Source organism: Hemiscyllium ocellatum, chromosome 15, assembly GCF_020745735.1.
Source record: "Hemiscyllium ocellatum isolate sHemOce1 chromosome 15, sHemOce1.pat.X.cur, whole genome shotgun sequence".
In the NCBI taxonomy this organism is placed as follows: domain Eukaryota; kingdom Metazoa; phylum Chordata; class Chondrichthyes; order Orectolobiformes; family Hemiscylliidae; genus Hemiscyllium; species Hemiscyllium ocellatum.
The window spans coordinates 68,883,138-68,908,680 of NC_083415.1; the positions used below are offsets into that span (position 1 = coordinate 68,883,138).

Genomic DNA, 25,543 nt, shown 5'->3' on the forward strand with positions numbered 1-25,543 from the left:
AATGAAAATATAGTAAAGGAAGAAAAGTTTAGAAAACTAGAATATAGCAGCAGCTTGAGTCAAGATGAATGATGATAAAGACAAGTAGTCAATTGTACGAATGGTGTCTTGGCCTCCTAACAGTAACCACCAGTAGGATGAAGCCAAATAATTAATGGGAGCTTATCAGAAAGCTATAAAAAGTTAAACATGGGACACTTTAATCTACATTGTGTTCCTGCCTAACGTGTCTGGTGTCTGCTACACTGCTCTAGTGAGGAACAGCACAAGCTGGGGGAACTGCATCTAGTTTTCCACTTGGGAACCTTGCAGACCGAAGGGGTAACTTTTTCACGCAAGGGTGGTACATGTATGGAGTGAGCTGCCAGAGGAAGTGGAGGAGACTGGTACAATTACAACATTTAAGAGGCATTTGGATGAGTATATGAATAAGGAGAGTTTGGAGGGATATGGGCCAGGTGCTGGCAGGTGGGACTAGATTGGGTTAGGATATCTGGTCAACATGGGCGAGTTGGACTGAAGGGTCTGTTTCCATGCTGTACATCTCTAAGACTCAATACTGAGTTCAATAATTTGACAGCCTGATACACTTCCTTCCACGTCTTTTACCCATCTCCACACCCCAGCACAACCAATCTGTTTTCACCCACTCATATTCCCCATCACTTATGAAGATTTCCTTCCCTGACTTGCAACAAATAGTCCCGTCTACCTTTTCCCCCTCTCTCTGCCCTTCCCCCTCCACCTATCCAGTCAACCTACATTCCCACCGTCTCCACCATATAACACTGCCATCAATACTTTGAGAGGCTATTAGTTCTGAAGGAGGGTCACTAGACACGAAATGCTGACTCTGCTTTCTTTCCACAGATGCTGAGTTTCCAGCATCTATAGTTCTTAGTCTTATTTAAAATTAAGGGCACTTGAAATAGTAAATGCACAAAGGTTGTTTCCACTTGTGAGAGCGTGTAGGACAGGAGGGCACAATCTTGGAGTAAAAAGAGTTACTCATTTAAGATGAGTAGGAATTTTGTTTTTATCTCTGAGGTCAGTGAATCTGTGGAACCAGCATAGATCTCATTGAATGGCACGGCAGATTCAAAATGGGGCAAATAGCCTAACTCTGCTCCTATGTCTTATGGTCAAGGCACAGACAATTCTGGTCATTCAGGTGAGGCACTAGAAATGATCCGAAACTCTGCAACTAAGAATGCAACAGTGTCTTCTGAAAAAGGCAGAATGGTACATCATCAATGACTAGGCAGTTTGATTCCAGTTTCAATTTGCACCTTTCCCCATAAATTCATGGTTGTAACAGTAAGAGAACAAGGAGAACCCAAATATAAGAAGAAACAAACAGAGTACATTAAAGGAGAAAGTGAGGTCTGCAGATGCTCGAGATCAGAGCTGAAAATGTATTGCTGGAAAAGCGCAGCAGGTCAGGCAGCATCCAAAGAACAGGAGATTCGACTATTCGGGCATAAGCCCTTCTTAAAGGCCTGGCCACTTTCATTTCTTGGGGTAACTCTAAAAAGGACAAAATGTCCAAGAAATAGTCACCTCAGCCTGTGGTGTTTGTAAAATACATTCCAACTATATTATTGCCTTTTGCAATTTCCTGAATAAATGCTGACTATGACCCATGGAGGAATATTTGAATACCCTTAAAACCTTGCAAGAAATTGACAACCTCACTATTTCAAAACAAAATACTTAGTCAATCCTCAAATGTTCAGATAGAAAAGGAGGAGAAGATTGGGTTTCCACAAGTTTAAAACGTACAAAGAAAACTCAAGTGTAAGCAGCTCAACTGTATAATGCAAGAGCTGCTACAAGTCAAAGGTGAATTGTTCCCTGATGAACTGTATCCAAATTGACCAGATGTTTTAAGATAGAAAAGAATTATTTTGCAGTATTTTTTCCCTGGAAGATGACACTACCGACCTGGTTTTCTAATGTTCTTTTGAAAAGCAAATCTGCTGTCCTTAGCTGGTGTGGACGATGCATGACTCCAGACCCACATCAATGCAGCTCTCAACTATCCTTTGAAATAGCCACTTAGTACCAGGGCAAACAAGGATTGACAATAAATGTTGGCCTTGTCAATAACACCACATCCCACGAATGAATAAAAAAATGTGACTTCAGTCCCACATCACAATATGCTGGTAGTAAAATACTACATGGAGAATTAGACTTCATCCAATACACCAACATTGTGCACCCACCTCATGTGAATAATTGTTTTTATTTATCAACTTGAACTCCTCCATTACCATTGTTGGACCTGCCATCAACAGTACTTTGTCCTCATGTTCATACGTTACAACACTCACCCCAGATACAAGATATTTGAAGAGATGAAATCTGTACTGATTTCCACAGTGCACGTGGACACAGCATAAACATTTCACATCCTATACACTTGTCTGAAACAGTGACGCAGAATCTTGTGATTTGATGTCTCATGGATAGATTTTTTTTTGAAAACTTCCACCATTCTTCCACAAGAATTATAAACTGCACTAGCTCAGGCACATTAATCATTATTTTACACATATATACAGCCCACTCATCTAGAGAAGTTATTGTTTTTACACACTATATGCACAAATTAGCATTCAATTAAAAACCACTCTCCTAATGGCTCAAAGTTTAAAGCTGAGCCACACAGACCAGGAAGACACTTCCATCAGCAACTGATTAAACCATTGTGGCCAAACAGCATCACAGGTTAGAGGGAGAAAAAAAAAGAGTTTACACAATCCAATCAATGTTTACAGCTGCAAGTTCAGGAACAGAACTTGGCTCAACTTTGATGTGCCTCGCTCCAGTCCAACAAACTGCAGACAATTACTGTAAAAGTATTACTTTGTGCAAGATACTCAAGGGTGACCAGCACCTACAGAACTGCACCCAGTAAAGAGTCACTGTCTTCAGGAAAACAGGCAAAAGAGAAAACTAAAATAAACAGATGAAGAGACAGGCTAATAACCATGCACTACATCCCCTTACAGATTTGCTTTACAAAAAAAAGGTCATAGAAACACTTAATAGATTGTACAAGTCAAATTCTGGGAGTTATTAGTACACAGTATATATTATAAACTCAGTATTTAATAAGCTGTACATGTTCAATAAATTTTAGGCTTGATGCTTGAAAGCAGATTCCAGAAGAGAAACAGCTCATTGAAACCCTGATGCACAAATGAGTTTCACCAATGTACTTAAAATAAACAATGCTGTGAACGAAATATTACTTTTAAACTCTCAATATACTTTGCCACTGTGATTACACTGAAAGTTGCCGTTAGCCAATAGCTTCTTCCCATAACGAAGACTTTTAGATGGGAAGATGCAAAGTGACACATTTCAAAGTCAATATTTAAAATACCAAATTAGAACGGGATATTCAAAAAACGATTTTAAAAGTGCTCCACAGTATGTTTGGCCCAAAGCAGTGTTGGCTCTCAAGCAGCTTTTACTCTTGCACCCAATGATGGAATATCTTTCTTCCTCCCCAAGTCAGTAACATACAGGTTCCAACAACCCAAAAGGATGTTAATAAAGACAAAAGGCATCAATTCATGGTTATAATAAAAACAACTGCAAAAATCACTAGCCAGCTCTTCCACTTCCAAGTGCAGGTGTGGAAAAACATCAGACAATAAGGTCTGAATATCCATAGTCTTGGGCTCACTCTGCAGCTGTTTGTGAAGCATTAGTCCAGTTAGTCCACAAGCTGCATATCAATCTTCAGTGAAGTCTTTGTCAATGTTCATGTACACTTCATCAATGTAGCTAATGATTGCACAAGGAGATGTCTGGTCAGGACATAGGAGCAGCGATACCGTTTCTTTCCAGTAACTGAAGCTAATGCAAGAGCTCTGTGGGAGGAAGAGGATCAGGTTAAAATCTGAACTTATAACATAAGAATGTTAGCAGATGCTCTCCTGTCCAAGTCCTAAAATGAAGCAAGTGATGTTGAGATGGAGCTCCTGCATTCCAGGAGTCAAGAGTCCATACCCAACTGACCACTCAATGTATACACAGTATTTTTTATTGTAAGTTACTGTGGAGAAGAACAAGGAAGATATAGAATGTGGGGAAATACATGACATCTTGAAAAATATCCATATTACAGAGGTGGCGCTAGATGTCTTGAAACTCAGAAAAGTGCATAAATCCCCAGGACCTGATCAGGTGTATTCTAGAACTCTGTGGGAAGCTAGGGAAGTGAATGCTGGGCACTTTGCTGAGATATTTGTATCATTGATAGTCACAGGTGAGCTGAAAGACAACTGGTGGTTGGCTAATGTGGTGTCACTATTTAAGAAAGGTGGTAAAGAAAACCCAGGGAATTATAGACCGGTGAGCCTGACATCAGTGGTGCGCAAGTTGTTGGATGGAATCCTGAAGGACAGGATTTACATGTATTTAGAAAGGCAAGGACTACTTAGGGATAGTCAACGTGGCTTTGTGCACCATGTCTCACAGACATGACTGAGTTTTTTGAAGTAACAGAGGATTGATGAGGGCAGAGCGGTAGATGTGATCCATATAGACTTCAGTAAGGTGTATGACACGGTTCCTCATGGGAGGCTGGTAGACAAGGTTAGATCTCATGAATACAGGGAGAACTAGCCATTTGGATACAGAACTGGCTTGAAGGTAGAAGACAGAGGGTGGTGGTGGAGGGTTTCTTTTCAGACTGGAGGCCTGTGACCAGTGGAGTGCCATAAGAATTGGTGATGGGTCCACTGCTTTTCATCATTTATATAAATAATTTGGATATGAACACAGGAGGTATAGTTAGTAAATTTACAGATGATACCAAAATTGGAGGTGTAGTGGAAACAAAGAAGGTTTCCTCAGATTACAATAGGATCTTGATCAGATGGGCCAATGGGCTGAGGAGTGGCAGATGGAGTTTAATTTAGATAAATGCGAGGAGCTGCATTTTGGAAAAGTAAATCAGAGTAGGACTTTTCCACTTAACAGGAAGGCCCTGGGGAGTGTTGCTGAACAAAGAAACCTTGGAGTGCACGTTCATAGTTCCTTGAAAGTAGAGTCACAGGTAGATAGGATAGTGAAGACAGCGTTTGGTATGTTTGCCTTTCTTGTCAGAATATTGAGTACAGGAGTTGGGAGGTCATGTTGCACTATGCAGGACATTAGCTAGGCCACTTTCGGAATACTGCGTGCAATTCTAGTCTCCTTCCTAATGGAAGGATGTTGTGAAACTCAAAAGGGTTCAGAAAAAATTTACAAGGAGAGTACATTTGGAGGGCCGAAGGACCTGTTCCTGGGCTGTAAATTTTCTTTGTTCTCTTTGATGTTGCCAGGGTTGGAGGATGAGCTTTGGGAGAGGATTAATAGGTAGTGACGGTTTTCCCTGGAGTGTCGGAGGCTGAGGGGTGATCTTATAGAGGTTTATAAAATCACAAGGGGCATGGATAGGACAAATAGACACTGTCTTTTCCCTGGGGTGGAGTCATCCAGAACTAGAGGGCATAGGTTCAGGGTGAGGGGGGGATATTTAAAAAGGGACCCAAGAGGCAATCTTTTCACAGTGGGTGGTGCGTATATGGAATGAGCTGCTACAGGAAGTAGTGAATGGTGGTACAATTACACCATTTAAGGCGGCATCTGGATATGTATATGAATAGGAAGGGTTTAGAGGGATATGGACCAAGTGTGGACAAATGGGACCAGATTAGGTTACGGTATCTGGTCAGCATGGACAAGTTGGACTGAAGTGTCTGTTTCCATGCTGTACATCTCTCTGACATGGTAACTGAACAATTTTATGTAAAGCTTTCCAGAAAGATGGCTAGAAAATTAGTATAGCCGATGCACAAAAGGAACAAGATGTAGATAACACTAAATGAGAAATATATAGAAATCAGTGACTGTGAATCAGTATTTGAAGCAAAGACCATGTTAATATTCTGATTAGAGTGGTAATTGAAGAAAAATCACAATAAAAGGGAATCTGGGACAGAGAGGCATGGGTGAGTGAATTAGGAGACTACACATGATGGAACAACATCTCATTAGTTTAGGACAAACTGCCTGTTGACAGATTGTAATCGCTTGAAAACCTTACAAGTTCAGACAGTAAAAATAAAAACCAAGATATTATCCATGCAAGTCAAATCAAGTCTTGGCACAAGTACACAAGTGTTTTCGAGCCCCACTTCAAAGTTTCACAGAATTGGACAATGAGTTATGATTCTAGACACAATTCACCTGAGGTCAAGTTTAGCACAGTGAATGAACTTTAACCTTCAGTTTTCAGGGTTGATCATAAATGCACTATTAAATAAATCTTTCCATAATTTCTTAGACAAAAGTCAACATCCCCACTGCACAGCAACCATCTAGACATACAGCTCAAGATAAAGGATAGCCATCTGGTCAATCATCAGGATGCTAGCCTGATTACATATTTAAAGATGGTAAATTAACATTATAAAATTTAAATCCTACAGGCATGAATCCTAAGAAAGAACATATTCAACTTGTGTTTAAGGATTTGAAAACTTTAAGATTCATGTCTCAGCTTTACACACTCACATTGTTGTGGTTCTGTTCGCCGAGCTGGGAGTATGTGTTGCAAACATTTCGTCCCCTTCCTAGGTGACATCCTCAGTGCTTGGTGCCTCCTGTGAAGTGCTTCTGTGGTGTTTCCTCCTGCATTTATAGTGGCTTGTCTCTGCCGCATCCGGTTGTCAGTTCTTGCTGTCCGCTGCAGTGGCCGGTATATCGGGTCCAGGTCGATGTGTTTGTTGATATCAACAAACCGATATACCGGCCACTGCAGCAGACAGCAAGAACTGACAACCGGAAGCGGCAGAGACAAGCCACTATAAATGCAGGAGGAAACACCACAGAAGCACTTCACAGGAGGCACCAAGCACTGAGGATGTCACCTAGAAAGGGGGCGAAACGTTTGTAACACATGCTCCCACTCGGCGAACAGAACCACAACCACAAGCACCCGAGCTACAAATCTTCTCCCAAACTTTGAACACTCACATTCTCCAGGCATGTGCTGTCCTTATCTTTGTTGAGGTAATGCTCTTGCCAGAAGCGCAACAAGCTGTGGAAATTATTGAGGAGGAAGCCTGGATATTTCTCACAGTGTTCCTTTTCCCGTAAAGCATTCAGATAGAATGGCAGTTTGCCCTTGCGTCTCGCTAACATCAAGATCACCAGGCTCGTGTTCAGACAGCTAACATTTTCCTTGAATAGGAGAAATTAGTGATTAGCAGAAGAACCTCTTTTCACAACAATCCATTTGAGTAAGTACAAGACTCATGATGATACAGTACGAACAGTTTTGCTGATGCATCAGGAGTGATCAGCCCAACTAAAGAGAAACAGTTTTTCAATCTTTAAAAATTGGTTTTCAGAAGGTTTGAAAAATAATATTTTGCCTACATTGAAGGTATGTCATAGATAAGACCTCATGCTTCAATTTATTAACTTTGTTATTAAATTTCCACATTTCATTCAACAATGTGCAACTTTTACATGGACTTTTACAGCAGGGCTAACAGCATTAAAGAGTCTGGCAATTCACTAGTTGGGTCTGAATCCTCAGCAAATCTTTCTGGCAAAGTGTAAAATGAGTGATATGATTCTGAAGAAAATGTGTCACCTGACAAAGCAGAGTTATAATACACCAAGATTGTTTTGTTTCATCGTAGAATCGTACAGTTCTGAGGAGGCCCTTTAGTCCATCGACTCTGTACCATCAAAACTATGCTAAATCTACCCTGGTTCCACTAACACTAGGGCCATAATCTTGAATATTATGGCATTTCAAATGCTCATCCTTTTTGAAGGCTTGAGGTTTTCTGCTTCAACTAAACAGGTATTGCACCACTCTGGCTGAAACATTTCTTCCTCAAATCCCCTCTAAGCTTACCGCCTCCCATCTTAGAAGTACACCTCCTTGTTACTGATTCTTCAATAAAGGAAGGACAGCTACTTTCTATCCACGTTTCCCCCCACCCCCCTCGCTAAAATACATTTGTCAGGTAAAACCCACCCTTCTATTTTCCAAAGGAAACAACCTGAGCTCATCTAGTATCACTTCCTCACTAAAAAGTGTTCCATCACAGGAAACATCCTAGTGAATCTCTCCTACTATAACCACTTCCTTCCTACAGTGCAGTGACTGAAACTGCACAAAGTGCTTCAACTGTAGCCTAACCAAAGTTCTGCAATTTTGTAGAAGATTTGTAGTTCAGGTTGAGGTTCAGGTTTAAGTTTGCTCACTGAGCTGGTAGATTTGTTCTCAGACGTTTCAACATCATGCTAGGTAACATCAGTGAGCCTCTGATGAAGCACTGGTTCTGTCCCATTTGCTGTGGGTGTGTCTTGGGTGTCTTACTATTTATGGGTCTGTTGTGGTTGGTGATATCACTTCCAGTGCTTTTTCCGAGGGGTTGGTAAATGGGGTCCAAATTAATGTTTTTGTTAATGGAGTTTTTTAGAATGCCAAGCCTCTAGGAATTCCTGTGCACGATTAGACTATAAGACCTAGGAGTGGAAGTAAGGCCATTCGGCTCATCAGGTCCACTCCGCCATTCAATCATGGCTGATGGGCATTTCAACTCCACTTACCCGCATTCTCCACGTAGCCCTTAATTCCTTGTGACATCAAGAATCTATCAATCTCTGCCTTGAAGACATTTAGTGTCCTGGCCTCCACTGCACTCTGCAGCAATGAATTCCACAGGCCCACCCTCTCTGGCTGACGAAATGTCTCCACATTTCTGTTCTGAATCAAACCCCTCTAATTTTAAGGCTGTGTCCACGGGTCCTAGTCTCCTCGCCTAACGGAAAAAATTTCCTAACGTCCACCCTTTCCAAGCCATGCATTATCTTGCAAGTTGCTATTAAGTTTCCCCTTAATCTTCTAAACTCCAATGAATACAATCCCAGGATCCTCAGCCGTTCCTCGTATGTTAGACCAACCATGCCAGGGATCTTCTGTGTGAATCTCCGCTGGACACGGTCCAGTGCCAGTATGTCCTTCCTGTGGTGTGGGGACCAAAACTGGACACAGTACTCCAAATGGGGCCTAACCAGAGCTTTATAAAGTCTCAGTAGCACATCGCTGCTTTTATATTCCAACCCTCTTGAGATAAGTGACAACATTGCATTCGCTTTCTTAATCACAGACTCAACCTGCATGTTTACCTTTAGAGAATCTTCGACTAGCACTCCCAGATCCCTTTGTACTTTGGCTTTATGAATTTTCGCACTGTTTAGAAAGTAGTCTATGCTTTTATTCTTTTTTCCAAAGTGCAAGACCTCGCATTTGCTCACGTTGAATTCCATCATCCATTTCCTGGACCACTCTCCCAAACTGTCGAGACCCTTCTGCAGCCTCCCCATTTCCTCAGTACTACCTGCCTGTCCACCTAACTACGTATCATCGGCAAACTTCACTAGAATGCCCCAGTCCCTTCATCCAGATCATTAATATATAAGGTGAACAGCTGTGGCCCCAACACTGAACCCTGCAGGACACCGCTTGTCACCGGCTGCCATTCTGAAAAAGAACCTTTTATCCCAACACGCTGCCTTCTGTCAGACAGCCAATCCTCAATCCATCCCAGTAGCTCACCTCGAACACCATGGGCCTTCACCTTGCTCAGCAGCCTCCCGTGTGGCACCTTATCAAAGGCCTTTTAGAAGTCTAGATAGACCACAGCCACTGGGTTTCCCTGGTCTATCCTACTTGTCATCTCTTCAAAGAATTCTAACAGGTTTGTCAGGCACGACCTCCCCTTATTAAATCCATGTTGACTTGTTCTAATCAGACTCTGCTCTTCCAAGAATTTAGAAACCTCATCCTTAACGATGGATTCTAGAATTTTACCAACAACCGAGGTTAGGCTAATTGGCCTATAATTTTCCATCTTTTGTCTTGATCCTTTCTTGAACAATGGGGTTACAACAGCCATCTTCCAATCATCCGGGACTTTCCCCGACTCCAGTGACTCTTGAAAGATCTCAATCAATGCCTCCGCTATTTCCTTAGCCACCACCCTCAGAACTCTAGGATGTATCCCATCGGGGCCAGGAGATTTATCAATTTTAAGACCTTTTAGCTTTTCTAGCACTTTCTCTTTTGTAACAGCAACCATACTCAACTCAGCCCCCTGACTCCATTTAATTGTTGGGATATTACTCATGTCTTCCACTGTGAAGACTGACGCAAAGTACTTGTTAAGTTCTTCTGCTATTTCTTGATCTCCCATCACTAGGTTTCCAGCATCAGTTTGAAGTGGCCCAATGTCTACTTTTGCCTGTCGTTTGTTTCTTATGAATTGAAATAAACTTTTACTATCATTTCTAATATTACTGGCTAGCCTACCTTCATATTTGATCCTCTCCTTCCTCATTTCTCTGTTATCCTCGGTTTGTTTTTGTAGCCTTCCCAATCTTCTGATTTCCCACTGCTCTTGGCCACTTTATAGGATCTCTCTTTTTCTTTGATACGTTTCGTGACTTCCTTTGTCAGCCATGGCTGTCTAATCCCTCCCCAGATAATCTTTCTTTTCTTGGGGATGGACCTCTGTACAGCGTCCTCAATTATACCCACAAACTTCTGCCATTTTTGCTCTATCTTCCCCGCTAGGCTCTGCTTCCAGTCGATTTTTGTCAGTTCCCCTCTCATGCCCTCATAATTACCTTTATTTAACTGTAACACCATTACATCTGATTTAGCATTCACTCTCAAACTGCAGACTGAACTCTACGATATTATGATCGCTGCTTCCTAAGGGTTCCCTTACTTTAAGATCTTTTATAAAGTCTGGTTCATTACATGGCACTAAGTCCAAAATAGCCTGCTCCCTTGTGGGCTCCATGACAAGCTGTTCCAAAAAGCCATCCTGTAAGCATCCCATGAATTCCCTTTCTTTGGATCCACTGGCAACATTTACCCAGTCCATCTGCATATTGAAGTCTCCCATGATCACTGTGACCTTGCCTTTCTGACATGCCTTCTCTATTTTCCAGTACATGTTGCGCCCCTGGTCCTGACCACTGTTAGGAGGTCTGTACACAATTCCAATTATGGTTTTTTTGCCTTTGTGGTTCCTCAATTCCACCCACACAGACTCCACATCATCCGACGCTATGTCATTCAGTGCCATAGATTTAATTTTGTTCTTAACTAACAAGGCAACCCCACACCCTCTGCCCACTTCCCTGTCTTTTCGATATGTTGAAAATCCTTGGAGGTTTAACTGCCAGTCCTGACCCCCCCTGTAACCATGTCTCTGTGATGCCTACCACATCATAATCATTCGCTATGATCTGTGCCATTAGTTCATCTGCTTTGTTACGAATGCTACGAGCATTCAGGTAAAGTGTCTTAATGCTAACTTTATCATTAGAGATATTGGAAGTCATAAGATGTCCTAAGTTATCCTTCCTTTTTGCTGCATTCCCAGTCTCCCTCAAGTTTAGATCCGCTTGCACACTAGATTCCCTACAGTGTGGAAACAGGCCCTTCGGCCCAACAAGTCCACATTGACCCTCTGAACAGTAACCCACCCAGTCCCATTTCCCTCTGACTAATGCACCTAACACTACGGGCAATTTAGCATGTCCAATTCACCTGACCTGCACATCTTTGGACTGTGGGAGGAAACCCACGCAGACACGGGGAGAATGTGCAAACTCCACACAGACGGTCGCCAGAGACTGGAATTGAGCCTGGGACCCTGGTGCTGTGAGGCAGCAGTGCTAACCACTGCGCCAACATGCCCCATGTCACTGTTTAGCCTGTCCCAGGATGGCTGTATTGTCCCAGACAAACTGGTGTCCCTCTTCGTCTGTGTATGGATGCTAGTGATAGTTGGTCATGTGTTGTGATAGCTAGTTTCCTGCCTGTCTGTCCAGGGTAATGTTTATTGCAGTCCTTGCAAGATATTTTGTATCCGATGTTTGTTCTGCTGGTTGTTGGTACAGGGTCCTTTAAATTCATCAGGAGCTGTTTCAGTGTGGTGGAGATTTGTGGGTGACCATGATACGTAGGGGCTAGAGAAATCTGGTTGTCATCTGAGATATCTTTAACGTATGGCAGGGTGGCTCAAGTCTCTGGGCATGTTGTGTCTTCCTGTTTACGTCTGTTGTGACAGAATTAGCTGACTGCGATTGAGTACCCATTAATCCTGAATATGTTGTATAGCTGTTTTCCCTCGGCTTCTTGTAGTTCCTGGGTGCTGCAGAGAGTTGTGGCTCATTTAAATAATGTTCAGATGGAGCTGTTTGAGAGTGTTGGATTGATTGTTCCTGTAGTCGAGTATCTAGTCAGTGCATGTGGCTTTCCTGTAGACACTGGTCTGCAGCTCTCCGTTGGCTTTTCCTATATAATGTATTCTGGATCAACAGGTACCTGATAAGCTCAGTCTGTTAATTCTGTGCAGTTCATATAAAAATCATATACAATAAATAAAAACACCAGTATTGATCTTATATTTGAAATATTTGAGAGAAAAACAGGCTAAACACAAACTGAAGACATTTCCTTTTCATTTAAAGACTAGAAATATTCACCAATCAGCTGCTTTCCCTACAGTCCTATCACACTGTGGTTGAAGACACTCCACCGCTGACATCTCTGCAGGTAGGGCACTCGATCCATGCGTTTAATTCCCCCATGCCACCCAGCTCACCTCTTGCACTGGAACCTATTTCTCACAATAAACCTTAAAGCCCTTTAGCATGAAGTTCCAACTTTGAACCAAATTATCAGCTACAGGTACTGTGTTACACTTGAACACAGACCTTCTGGCCCAGGGGCAGGGACACTACTATTGTCACAAGAGCCTTCCACCCTTTCTCACATAACAATTCTCAGTTACGGTAATCAGCACCTGAGTTAGTCAAAGGATTCAAGTGCCACTATCATGTCATGCCTCTCAGACTAGTTTACCTTAAAGACTTCTGTCTGAATTTGACAATCTCTAAAACTAAGCTTGGAAAACCTAACATTTACTTGGCCTCTGATCAAGTTGACTATGCTGTTTAATCTACCAAACAATGCAGAAATCGCCAGGTATGTTCTATCCATTAAAGCAGGATAAATACAACCCAGCTAATTATTGCGGTTGCTGGAATCTGAAACCAAAAGAGAAAATGCTGCAAAATCTCAGCAGGTCTGGCAGCATCTGTAAGGAGAGAAAAGCGCAGACGGAGTCTAATTGACCCTTTTGTCAAAGCTTTGACAAAGGGTCAGTTAGACTCGAAACATCAGCTCTTTTCTCTCCTTACAGATGCTGCCAGACCTGCTGAGATTTTGCAGCTAATTATTGCACCATTTTATTCTCAATCACCAGTAAAGAAATGCAGGAGTCATTGACAGCACTACTGGTATGAAGCAGAGGTCAAAACCCACCTCTGATAACTAAAACTAGAGAGGCTCGCCTCACCTCAATCTGTTAAGTGTGAAAAGTGGTATAACCTACCTCTCGCATCCCAATTTGTTATAAAGGACTCGTTAAATGAAATCCCTTCACTCCGTGTAATCAACAAGTAACAATTTATCTAACTCCAGTGAACAAATTAATAGAACACTAACAAACTGAACAATTCCCCTCTAACCACCAACTATTCCCAAATAAACAAAATTCTAATGGCATACTGTTCCAATAACTAGAAGTCCCACTTACAAAATACAATTAAAAATTTAGAACTCAGTTCTATCGAAACTACAGCCAGGATATGTCTTCCAGAATACTCCGCACCCTCTCCGCTGATCATCTTTCAAGAACGCTTCCTCCTTCGATTTTGCGCTTTAGGAATATTAGCTAAGAATGCCACTGTACCTTTAGTCAGATGGTTACTCAGAGCTGAGTGCGCTAATCTCAGATGGCAGTTTGTTCTCTGCCAATTTTCAGATGCCCTTTTCTTTTATTCCCTTGATGTCTTGTTAAACTTCTTTACAAATCAGATTGATTTTCAGTTGTCAAAACCACCAGATTTAAGTTTAATTGGTCCTTAGTCTCCACCTACCTATTTTAAATTAATTGGCAAAATTTAAAAATGTATTGTCCTGGTAAAAATGCTGCTTTGCCTGCTAACAGTATAATCTTTGATACAAATGTTTCAATAGGAGCACCTGACAACTGCCATGCTGTTAACCCCAGACACTCTTACAACTCTAAGCATAGAAATAAAATCTAAAGGAACCACAAACTCTCCTCCTTCCCATCATTTTACAAACGTTGAATTTAAACATCCTGCCTTCTCATTCACAAATACTGTACCCAACATTGCAATACTACCAAGTGACATTCGCCTAAAGGAATAATGTGCTCACCAATGTGCAGTTTGGGCTCTAGCAAGGCTACTCAGTTCCTGACCTAATCATAGCTTTGGTCAAAATATGGACTAAAGAGAGCTGAACTCCAGAGGTGTGATGAAAATTATCGACCTTGATATCAAGGTAGCATTCAATTAAGTTTAGCATCAAGGAGCCCGAGCAAAACCACAGTCAATGGAAATCAGGATGAAAACACTCCACTGGTTGAATCTGTACCCAAAACAATGAAAGATTTTTGTAGTTGTTGGAGATCAGTTAACTCAGCACCAAAAGAACAAAGAGTTCCTTGGTATGTAGTGTTCTAGGCCTAATCATCTTCAGTTGCTTCATCTGACCTTCCCTCTGTCATAAGGCTGGAAGTGGAGATATTCACAGATTGCACAATGTTCAACACCACTTGTGACTCCTCAGATACTGAAGCAGTCCGTGCTCAAATGGAGCAAGACCTGGACAATATCCAGGTTTGCGCAGACAAGTGGCGAGTAACACTCGAGCCACCAAATACCAGGCAAAGATAATCTGACAGGACATTAAATAGTGTTACTGTTGTCCAATCATCCACTATCATTCTGAGTGTTACAATCAATCAGAAACTAAATTGGACAATCCATACAAATATGTGGCTAAAAACAGTAGGTCAGAGGATAGGAATTCCACAATAAGAAACTCACGTACTAACTTTCCAAAGACCGTCCACCATTTTCAAGTCGCAAGTCAGGACTGTGATAAAATACTTTCCACTTGCCTGGACAAACAGTTGCAACAATGCAATAAGCTTGACATCATCCAGGACAAAGCAGCCCATTGATCAACACCGTATTTAGCAACTTTAACATTCACTCCATTCAGTACTAATGCACAGTGACAATATGGTGTACCAACCAAAATACGAAGTCCGGTAACAATTGCTCCTTTAACAGTACCTTTGATTCCTGCGACAATAAGCCACCAAGGGCATCAGGTGCATGGGAACACCACCGCTGTAGGTTCTCTTCCAAGTTACTCAACATTGCAATCCAGAACTATAATTGGCATTCCTACATTGTTGTTGGGTCAAAATCCTCAAGCTCCCTTTCTAATGGCACAGTGGATGTACCAACATCCCAAAGACAGCAGTCTTTCAAAAAGACAGCCTGCTAGTATTTTCTCAAGGGATGGACAATAAATACTAGTCTAACCAGTGACCTCCCCCATCTCACCCCAACATTCTATGAATTAATTTTTAAAAAGTCCCCCAAACATTGACACCACAGCCCCAAATTAAACTTTACAAATGCCTAATAGAACATAGCACAGAACGGGCCCTTGGCCCACAATGTTGGGTAGAGGATTATTCCTAATCTAAAATAAAACTTAACCTACGAACCCCTCAACTCACTGCTGTCCATGTGCATGTCCAGCAGTTACTTAAATGTCCCTAATGACTCTGCTTCCATCACCACCGCTGGCAACAAATTCCATGCATTCACAACTCTGCGTAAAGAACCTACTTCTGACATCTCCTCTATACCGTCCCCCTAACACTTTAAAACTATGATCTCTCGTGCCAGTCAATCCTGCCCTGGGAAAAGTCTCTGGCTAATGACTCTATCCATGCCCCTCATTACCTTGTATGCCTCGATCAGGTCACCTCTCTTCCTCCTTCTCTCCGGAGAGAAAAGTCTGAGCTAAGTCAACCTCTTTGTAAGACGAGTCCTCCAGTCCAGTCAGCATCCTGGTAAACCTTCTTTGCACCTGTCCAAAGCCTCTGTATCTTTTCTATAATACGGCGACCAGAACTGGACATAATATCCCAAGTGTGGTCTCACCAGGGTCTTGGAGAGCTGCAGCAAAACCTTACAGTTCAAACTCGATCCCCCTGTTAATGAAAGCCATATGCTTTCTTAACTACCCTACACAAAGCATGGCAACTTTGAGGGATCTATGCACTTGCACACCAAGATCCCTCTATTCCTCCACACTGCAAGATTCTTGTCTTTAACCCTTTATTCAGCATTCAAGTCTGACCTTCTAAAATGCATCACTTCACATTTATCCAGGTCAAACTCCATCTGTCTGTTCTCAGCCCAGCTCTGCATCCTATGTTGCGCTGCAGCCTGCAACAGCTCTTGATATCACCTGTACCTCCATCCTTTGTGTCATCAGCAAATTTACTCACCCACCCCTCAACCTCCTCATCCAAGTCATTTATAAAAACTACAAAGAGCAGACACCCAAGAACAGAGCCCTGCGGGACACTGCTCACCACTGACCTCTATGAAGAATACTTTCTATCTAGAACCATCTTTGCCTGGTCAGCTGACCAATTCTGAATCCAGATAGTCGAATCTCCTTGTATGCCTCCTGACTTTATGAGCCGACCATGGGGAACCTTATCAAATGCCTCACTGAAGTCCACATACACCACATCCACTGCTCAAACTTTGCCAATCTGTCTTGTCACCTCCTCAAAAGAACTAAGATTTGTGAGGAATGACCTGCCCCTCACAAAGTCATGCTGACTGCCTTTAATCAAGCTATGCTTTTCCAAAAAGTCATAAATCCTATTCCTCAATTCTTTCCAAAACCTTGCTGACTACAGATGCAAGATTTACTGGTCTGTAATTGCCAGAGATTTCTCTATGTCCCTTCTTGAAAAGAAGGGCAACATTCTCCTCTATCTGTGGAGAGTGAGGAAGCAACGATTTTTGCCAGCGGCTTAACAACCTCCTTTCTTGCTTCCCAGAGCAATCTCTGATAAATCAGGTCTACCCCTGGGGACATATCAATTTTAATGTTTGCCGAAATTTCCAGCACATCAATTTCAATGTTGATCTGTTCAAACCTGTTTCCCAGTTCCTCTAAGTTCTCATTCCTTTCCTTACGTCCCTTTCCTTAGTGAAAACCGAAGCAATAACCTCATTTAGGGATTCCACTATTTGCTTAGGCTCCACGCACAAGTTCCCTACGCTATCCCCGACTGGTCCTACTTTCTCCCTCATCATTCTCTTATTTCTCACATGTCAGATTACAACAGGATCTTGACCAGATGGGCCAATAGGCTGAGGAGTGGTAGATGGAGTTTAATTCGGATAAATGAGAGGTGCTGCATTTTGGGAAAGCAAATCTTAGCAGGTTTTATACACTTAATGGTAAGGTCCATGGGAGTGTTGCTGAACAAAGAGACCTTGGAATGCAGGTTCATAGCTCCTTGAAAGTAGAGTCACAGGTAGACAGGACAGTGAAGGCGGCATTTGGTATGTTTTCCTTTATTGGTCAGAGTATTGAATACAGGAGTTGGGAGGTCATATTGTGGCTGTACAGGACATTGGTTAGACCACTGTTGGAATATTGCGCACAATTCTCGTCTCCTTCCTAACAGAAAAATGTTGTGAAACTTGAAAGGGTTCAAAAAAGATTTACAAGGTTGTTGCCAGAAATAGACAATAGGTGCAGGAGTAGGCCATTATGCCCTTCGAGCCTGCATCACCATTCATGATGATCATGGCTGATCATCCTTAATCAATATCCTGTTCCTGCTTTATCTCCGTAACCCTTGATTCCTATCCTTGAGAGCTCTATCCAACTCTTTAAGAAACAAATTCGGAAGTTGAAGGATTTGAGCTATAGGGAGAGGCTGAACAGGCTGAGGCTGTTCTCCCTGGAGTGTCGGAGGCTGAGGGGTGACCTTGTAGAGGTTTACAAAATTATGAGGGGCATGGATGGGGTAGATAGGCAAAGTCTTTTCCCTGGGATCAGGGAGTCCAGAACTAGAGGGCACAGGTTTAGCGTGAGAGGGGAAGATACAAAAGAGACCTACGGGGCAAATGTTTCACAGAGGGTGGTATGTGTATGGAATGAGCTGAGGAAGTTGTGGAGGCTTTTACAATTGCAACATTTAAGAGGCATTTGGATGGGTATATGAATAGGAAGGGTTTGGAAGGATATGGGCTGGGTGCTGGCAGGTGGGACTAGATTGGGTTGGGATATCTGGTCGGCATGGACGGGTTGGACCGAAGGGTCTGTTTCCATGCTGTACATCTTTATGACTATGAGTAAAATGCCTTCGGTTCTCCCTAATCTTTCCTACCAAGTCTTTCTTGTGACACCCCCCCCCCCCCCCCGCTCTCCTCAGTCTATTTCTGAGCTCCTTTCTAGTAAGCCTAACCATATCTCCCCTTTAATGTACAAAAGCTACAGATCATTTTTAACATTACACATCTGCAGGCACCTGAAGCTGCTCTGTTTCAGAGAAATAATGATAAGTCTCATTGTCCTCACCACTACAAAATGTGAGCCATTACATGTTAACCATGCTTTTAAGTGCAAGCAGCAGCGGAGGTAGGATGAACTCAGAAGACTGCAGATAAGGCAAGGCAGTTTTTATTAAAATTACTTACCTGTAGCGGGCAGCGGTGCTTTTCTCTTTCACAGAAGGAGCGGGAGCAGCGGAGGAAGTGACGGGGACCAGAGGGGCACCCGGGAAGGAAAGCAGTGAGTATTAATACTCACCCTTCGACGCCAATGGCCATTTTAAGTGCGAGCAGCAGCGGAGCAGGAGCAGCAGAGGAAGTGATGTGGACCAGAGGGGCAGCCGGGAAGGAAAGCAGTGACCATATATATCAGCAAGGCGGCTAAACCCGAGACTCTACAACTGTAGTGCCTCCCACCCGCCACTCTCCTCTAACCTAGATAATAAGTAGGAAGAGTGGGAGCGACGACCAGGGGACTGCCGTTAGTATATCTGGGCAGTCCCTTAAGCCGAGACACTACACGTGTTGTGTCTCCCACCACCACCCCCTCCCCCCTCCTCTAACCAAAAATAGGACTCCGGTTTGTTAAGGTAAGGATTTTCTATTTCTTTATCGGTGAATGGTTAAAATTTTACTTTTTCTGGTTTATCTACAAATTGGTTTTTTAGAAAAAGACTATAGCAGAGAGGTATCAAAAAGTATTTTAACTCCAACCTATACTATAGGCATAGGCGATGTGATGGTGATGTGCTGTAGTTGTATGATGTGGGAGCTGGCTGATCCCATTGTGAATGGCAGTGACCACATCTGCAGCAAGTGTTGGTTGCTGGAAGAACTCCGGATCAGAGTTGATGATCTGGAATCTGAGCTTCAAACACTGCGGCACATCCGGGAAGGGGAGAGTTACCTGGATGCTTTGTTTCAGGAGGCAGTCACACCTGGGAGATTAAGTAATTCACATTCAGTTAGTTGTCAGAGACATTAGTGTGTGACTAGGTGAGGCAGGCAGGGGGAACTTGAGTTCAGGAGTCTCAGCCCTTGACCTTGTCCAACAGGTATGAAATTCCTGCTCCCTATACAGGTGAGGAAAAGGGCTCTGGACAGGATGAGCCAGCTGACCATGGCACCATGGTGCAGAAGGCCATTCAAGAGGGGGGAGCAAAAAGGCAAGTTGTTGTTATAGGGGGATTCTATAATTAGGGGGACAGATAGTATCCTGCGCAAACCAGATCGGGACTCTCGCATGGTGTGTTGCCTGCCCGGTGCCAGGGTGCAGGACATCTCTGACTGGCTTGAAAGGATATTGGAGTGGGAGGGGGAAGGATCCAGTTGTTGTGGTCCACATTGGGACTAACAACATAGCCAAAACTAGGATGGAGGACCTGTTTAGGGATTATCAAGCACGAGGAAGGAAATTGAAGTACAGGTTTTCAAGGGTCATAATCTCCGGATTACTGCCCAAGCCACGTGCCAATTGGCATAGGGATAAGCAAATTAGGGAAGTAAACATGTGGGTGTAGGAAAGAGGGATTCCATTTCATGGGGCATTGGCATCAGTTTTGGAACCGGGGGGATCTGTACCGTTGGGACGGTCTCCACCTGAACTGATCTGGTACCAATGTTCTAGCGAAGAGGATAAATAGGGTGGTCAGTAGGACTTTAAACTTCTGAGTTGGTTGGTTGGTGGGGGGTGGGGGAGTGAAAGCGACAGGAGTATGGAGTTAAATGGAAAGATAAGCAGGAGGATAGCATGTTTGCAGGTGGATTCAACCTTGAGGCAGATTAGGAATGCAACAAAAAGGAAGGATAACTTAGGACATCTTATGACTTCCAATATCTCTAATGATAAGAATGTTAGCATTAAGGCACTTTACCTGAATGCTCATAACATTTGTAATATAGTAGATGAACTAACAGCACAGATCATCGTGAATGATTATGATGTGGTAGGCATCACAGAGACATGGTTGCAGGGGGTTCAGGACTGGCAGTTAAACATCCAAAGATTTACAACTTATCGAAAAGACAGGGAGATGGGCAGAGGGGGCGGGGTGGCCTTGTTAGTTAAGAACAAAATTAAATCTATGGCACTGAATGACATAGGGTCAGATGATGTAGAGTCTGTGTGGGTGGAATTGAGGAACCACAAAGGCAAAAAAACCATAATGGGAGTTATGTACAGACCTAACAGTGGTCAGGACCAGGGGCGCAACATGTACCGGGAAATAGAGAAGGCATGTCAGAAAGGCAAGGTCACGGTGATCATGGGAGACTTCAATATGCAGGTGGACTGGGTAAATAATGTTGCCAGTGGATCCAAAGAAAGGGAATTCTTGGAATGCTTACAGGTGGTCTTTTTGGAACAGCTCGTCATGGAGCCCACAAGGGAGCAGGCTATTTTGGACTTAGTGCCATGTAGTGAACCAGACTTTATAAAAGATCTTAAAGTAAGGGAACACTTAGGAAGCAGCAATCATAATATCGTAGAGTTCAGTCTGCAGTTTGAAAGAGAGAAGGCAAAATTGGATGTAATGGTGTTACAGTTAAACAAAGGTAATTACGAGGGCATGCGAGGGGAACTGACGAAAATCGACTGGAAGCAGAGCCGAGCAGGGAAGATAGTAGAGCTAAAATGGCAGGAGTTTGTGGGTATAATTGAGGACAGAGGTTCATCCCCAAGAAAAGAAAGATTATCCGGGGAGGGATTAGACAGCCATGGCTGACAAAGGAAGTCACGAAACGTATCAAAGAAAAAGAGAGATCCTATAAAGTGGCCAAGAGCAGTGGGAAATCAGAAGATTGGGAAGGCTACAAAAACAAACCGAGGATAACAGAGAAATGAGGAAGGAGAGGATCAAATATGAAGGTAGGCTAGCCAGTAATATTAGAAATGATAGTAAAAGTTTCTTTCAATACATAAGAAACAAATGACAGGCAAAAGTAGACATTGGGCCACTTCAAACCGATACTGGAAGGCTAGTGATGGGAGATAAGGAAATAGCAGGAGAACTTTAGTACTTTGTGTCAGTCTTCACAGTGGAAGACATGAGTAATATCCCAATTAAAGAGAGTCAGGGGGCTGAGTTGAGTATGGTTGCCATTACAAAAGAGATATTGCTGGAAAAGCTAAAAAGTCTTAAAATTGACAAATCTCCTGGCCCTAACGGGATACATCCTAGAGTTCTGAGGGTAGTGGCTGAGGAAATAGTGGAGGCGTTGGTTGAGATCTTTCAAAAGTCACTGGAGTCAGGGAAAGTCCAGGATGATTGGAAGATGGCTGTTGTAACCCCATTGTTCAAGAAAGGATCAAGACAAAAGATGGAAAATTATAGGCCAATTAGCCTAACCTCGGTTGTTGGTAAAATTCTAGAATCTATCGTTAAGGATGAGGTTTCTAAATTCTTGGAAGAGCAGGGTCGGATTAGAACAAGTCAACATGGATTTAGTAAGGGGAGGTTGTGCCTGACAAACCTGTTGGAATTCTTTGAAGAGGTGACAAGTAGACTAGACCAGGGAAACCCAGTGGATGTGGTCTATCGAGACTTCCAAAAAGCCTTTGCTAAGGTGCCACACGGGAGGCTGCTGAGTAAGGTGAGGGCCCATGGCGTTCGAGGTGAGCTACTGGGATGGATTGAGGATTGGCTGTTTGACAGAAGGCAGAGAGTTGGGATAAGAGGTTCTTTTTCAGAATGGCAGCCAGTGACAAGCGGTGTCCCACAGGGTTCAGTGTTGGGGCCGCAGCTGTTCATGTTATATATTAATGATCTGGATGAAGGCACTGGGGGCATTCTAGCGAAGTTTGCCGATGATACGAAGGAAAGGCAGGTAGTACTGAGGAAGTGGGGAGGATGCAGAAGGATCTAGACAGTTTGGGAGAGTGGTCCAGGAAATGGCTGATAAAGTTTAATGTGAGCAAATGCAAGGTCTTGCACTTTGGAAAAAAGAATAAAAGCATAGACTCCTTTCTAAACAGTGAGAAAATTCATAAAGCCAAAGTACAAAGGGATCTGGGAGTGCTAGTCGAAGATTCTCTAAAGGTAAACATGCAGGTTGAGTCTGTGATTAAGAAAGCAAATGCAATGTTGTAATTTACCTCAAGGGGGTTGGAATATAAAAGCAGCGATGTGCTACTGAGACTTTATAAAGCTCTGGTTAGGCCCCATTTGGAGTACTGTGTCCAGTTTTGGTCCCCACACCTCAGGATGGACATACTGGCACTGGACCGTGTCCAGCGGAGATTCACACGGATGATCCCTGGAATGGGAGGTCTAACATACGAGGAACGGCTGAGGATCCTGGGAATTTAAAGGCTAAGGGAAGATCTAATAGAAACTTACAAGATAATACATGGCTTGGAAACGGTGGACGCTAAGAAATTGTTTCCGTTAAGCGAGGAGACCAGGACCCGTGGGCACAGCCTTAGAATTAGAGGGAGTCAATTCAGAACAGAAATGCAGAGACATTTCTTCAGCCAGATAGTGGTGGGCCTGTGGAATTCATTGCTGCGGAGTGCAGTGGAGGCTGGGACGCTAAATGTCTTCAAGGCAGAGACTGATAAATTCTTGATGTCACAAGGAATTAAGGGCTACGGGGAGAATGTGGGTAAGTGGAGTTGAAATGCCCATCAACTATGATTAAATGGCGCAGTGGACTCGATGGGCCGAATGGCCTTACTTCCACTCCTAGGTCTTATGGTCTAACCACTATTGTGTAGTTTAGAGAATCCAATGAACTCACCTGTAACATCACAAATGAGACCAGTTTGTATTCAAAGACTGGGATATAACAGACATTTTTGCCCCTGCCCTCACCATTAAGAATGTTCTTTCTTGAGGCAAGGGTATTTTCCCTTCCTAACAATTTTGTCAAATAATTTTCATTGTGGATTGGTTGCTCTGTGACTCAGTCCTAAACCATGATTTTAAATGCAGTTACAGGCTTGCTGTATCTCTCAAGGCAATTGCTCCAGCACTGGTACGTATGCATATGGCACCTATCAAACTTAGATTTAAAATAATTCATCACTTTGAAGTTGGCCCCTATGAGAAATCTTCAACGCAACAGAAAAACTTAGACTGCATTCAGAATGTAACTTTAAAAAGAAAGGAACATTACATCATTTAAAATGGAATGCAGTCACATGCCCTCAACATTCAGGAAGCACAACTTGTGGATTTCTGAACTGACAGCAGGTAACTAGAGAGGGGGTTATCTTGGAAGATGGGTTAAATCGGAGGTTAGACTCAATATTATACCTTGGTTTACTTCAAAAGGCAAGTACAATCATTTGTAAACAACTTGGTTTCAACATGTGGGAAAATTAGTTGAAGCAAAAGTGAACTTAGACAAAAAGTAAACAATTTCCTAAAATAATTAAGCTTACCTGGGTGAGCGTCTGTACTTGAATAATATTAATTAGCCGGAAAAGAAATGAGAGTCTGTTTTCCACACGTGAGATGTAGGATAGCAGGCAGCACTGGGAAATGACTTCTGCAACTAAGTAGAAAACAGTGTACAGAATGATCAAAGGATAACCACATTCCCTCATCTATCCCACAAAATCAAGAGAAATTGCAAACCAGTCAATGTCACAAACATTAGTTCATACTAATCCAGTAAAAGTAATTTTTTGAGTAACATACATGATTGTAATCCCACCAGATCTCAATGAAAACAGCTAAACTGCTAGACACGACACCAAAGTTCACAGAAATCAAAGCCACTCAAAGGTTTAGTAATCACGCAAGATCCACCTTTTTGTCACTTGCATTAAAGTCAAGAATTTTAGGTTTTTACATAATAAGATTTTTCCAGTTTTGAGGTAGCCAGTTCATGGACCCCACCAGGAAAATCTTAAGGATCAGTATAGGAGCAGATGAAGTGGTAAAAGCTGTTTTGGGCTCTATTATCCAACAGTCATGAATTGTGTGCAGTGTCACAAATGAGGGGTTGCTGCTGGATTCCCATTCACAAATTTGATTTGGCTCTTTGAAGATTCAAGGGCACTTATCACTCAAAAAGTTTTCTGCACGCTACATCTGAGATTGTGATAAAATGAACAAACTCCATGCCTGCAGATTTGTCATTGATAAATTTATGCTGTCATGTTAATTTGGTTTGTTCCCTCAAAATAATCTCCTCCAATGCATATATACTTCCACTTCTCCATTGCTTACGAAAGGACCTTATTTGCGTTATACCTTTTACAGCATCTGTTTGACTCTCAAATCGGTCCAAGGACAACACAATACAGCGAACCAGCATGTTAGAATCCACTAAAGAACTGTTGATCTGATTCAAAAATATCTGAAACTGAATAAAAAAGACAGAATTGTGAATTGCTGTACTTTGTGGCAAGAGTCAGAGTCATAGAAGTGTACAGCACGGAAACAGACCTTCAGTCCAACTTATCCATGCCGACCAGATATCCTAATCCAATCTAGTCCCACCTGCCAGCACCCGGCCTCATATCCTTCCAAACCCTTCTTATTCATATACCCATCCAAATGCCTCTTAAATGTTGCAATTGTACCAGCCTCCACCACATCCTCTGGCAGCTCATTCCGTGTATGCACCATCCTCTGCATGAAAAGTGGCTCCTTAGGTCTCTTATATCTTTCCCCTCTCACCCTAAACCTGTGGCCTCTAGTTCTGGATTTCCCAACCACAGGGAAAAAACTTTGCCCACTTACCCTATCCATGCCCCTCAATTTTATAAGTTTTGAAATGGACCATCCGGAAATAGATTAACAGTCATACAGGTGGTAAAACACAGGCCTCTGCTTTACTATGGATATTCAATCCCTCAACACCTCCATCAGCCACCTGGATGACTCAAACATCTGTTTCTTCCTAAACAAGAGGTCCAAACAATCACTAGTAACCACCATAATCTCCACTTGGAAGAAAGTGAGGACTGCAGATGCTGGAGATCAGAGTTGAGTGTGTGGTG

The 25,543-nt window shown here is 42.7% G+C and overlaps 1 protein-coding gene across 1 annotated transcript in view; it reads right to left on the bottom strand.

Annotated features, from left to right (window-relative positions):
- Positions 1-2,229: 2,229 nt before the first annotated feature.
- Positions 2,230-25,543, bottom strand: part of LOC132823042 (short transient receptor potential channel 4-associated protein-like) — a 100,066-nt gene continuing 76,752 nt past the window's right edge. The window contains exons 16-19 of the mRNA XM_060836603.1: positions 24,792-24,903; positions 23,975-24,087; positions 7,042-7,248; positions 2,230-3,887 (exon numbers count right to left, since the gene is read on the bottom strand). Coding sequence (XP_060692586.1) covers positions 3,750-3,887; positions 7,042-7,248; positions 23,975-24,087; positions 24,792-24,903 — 570 coding nt within the window. The 3' untranslated portion in view covers positions 2,230-3,749. The remainder of the gene's footprint in view (positions 3,888-7,041; positions 7,249-23,974; positions 24,088-24,791; positions 24,904-25,543) is intronic.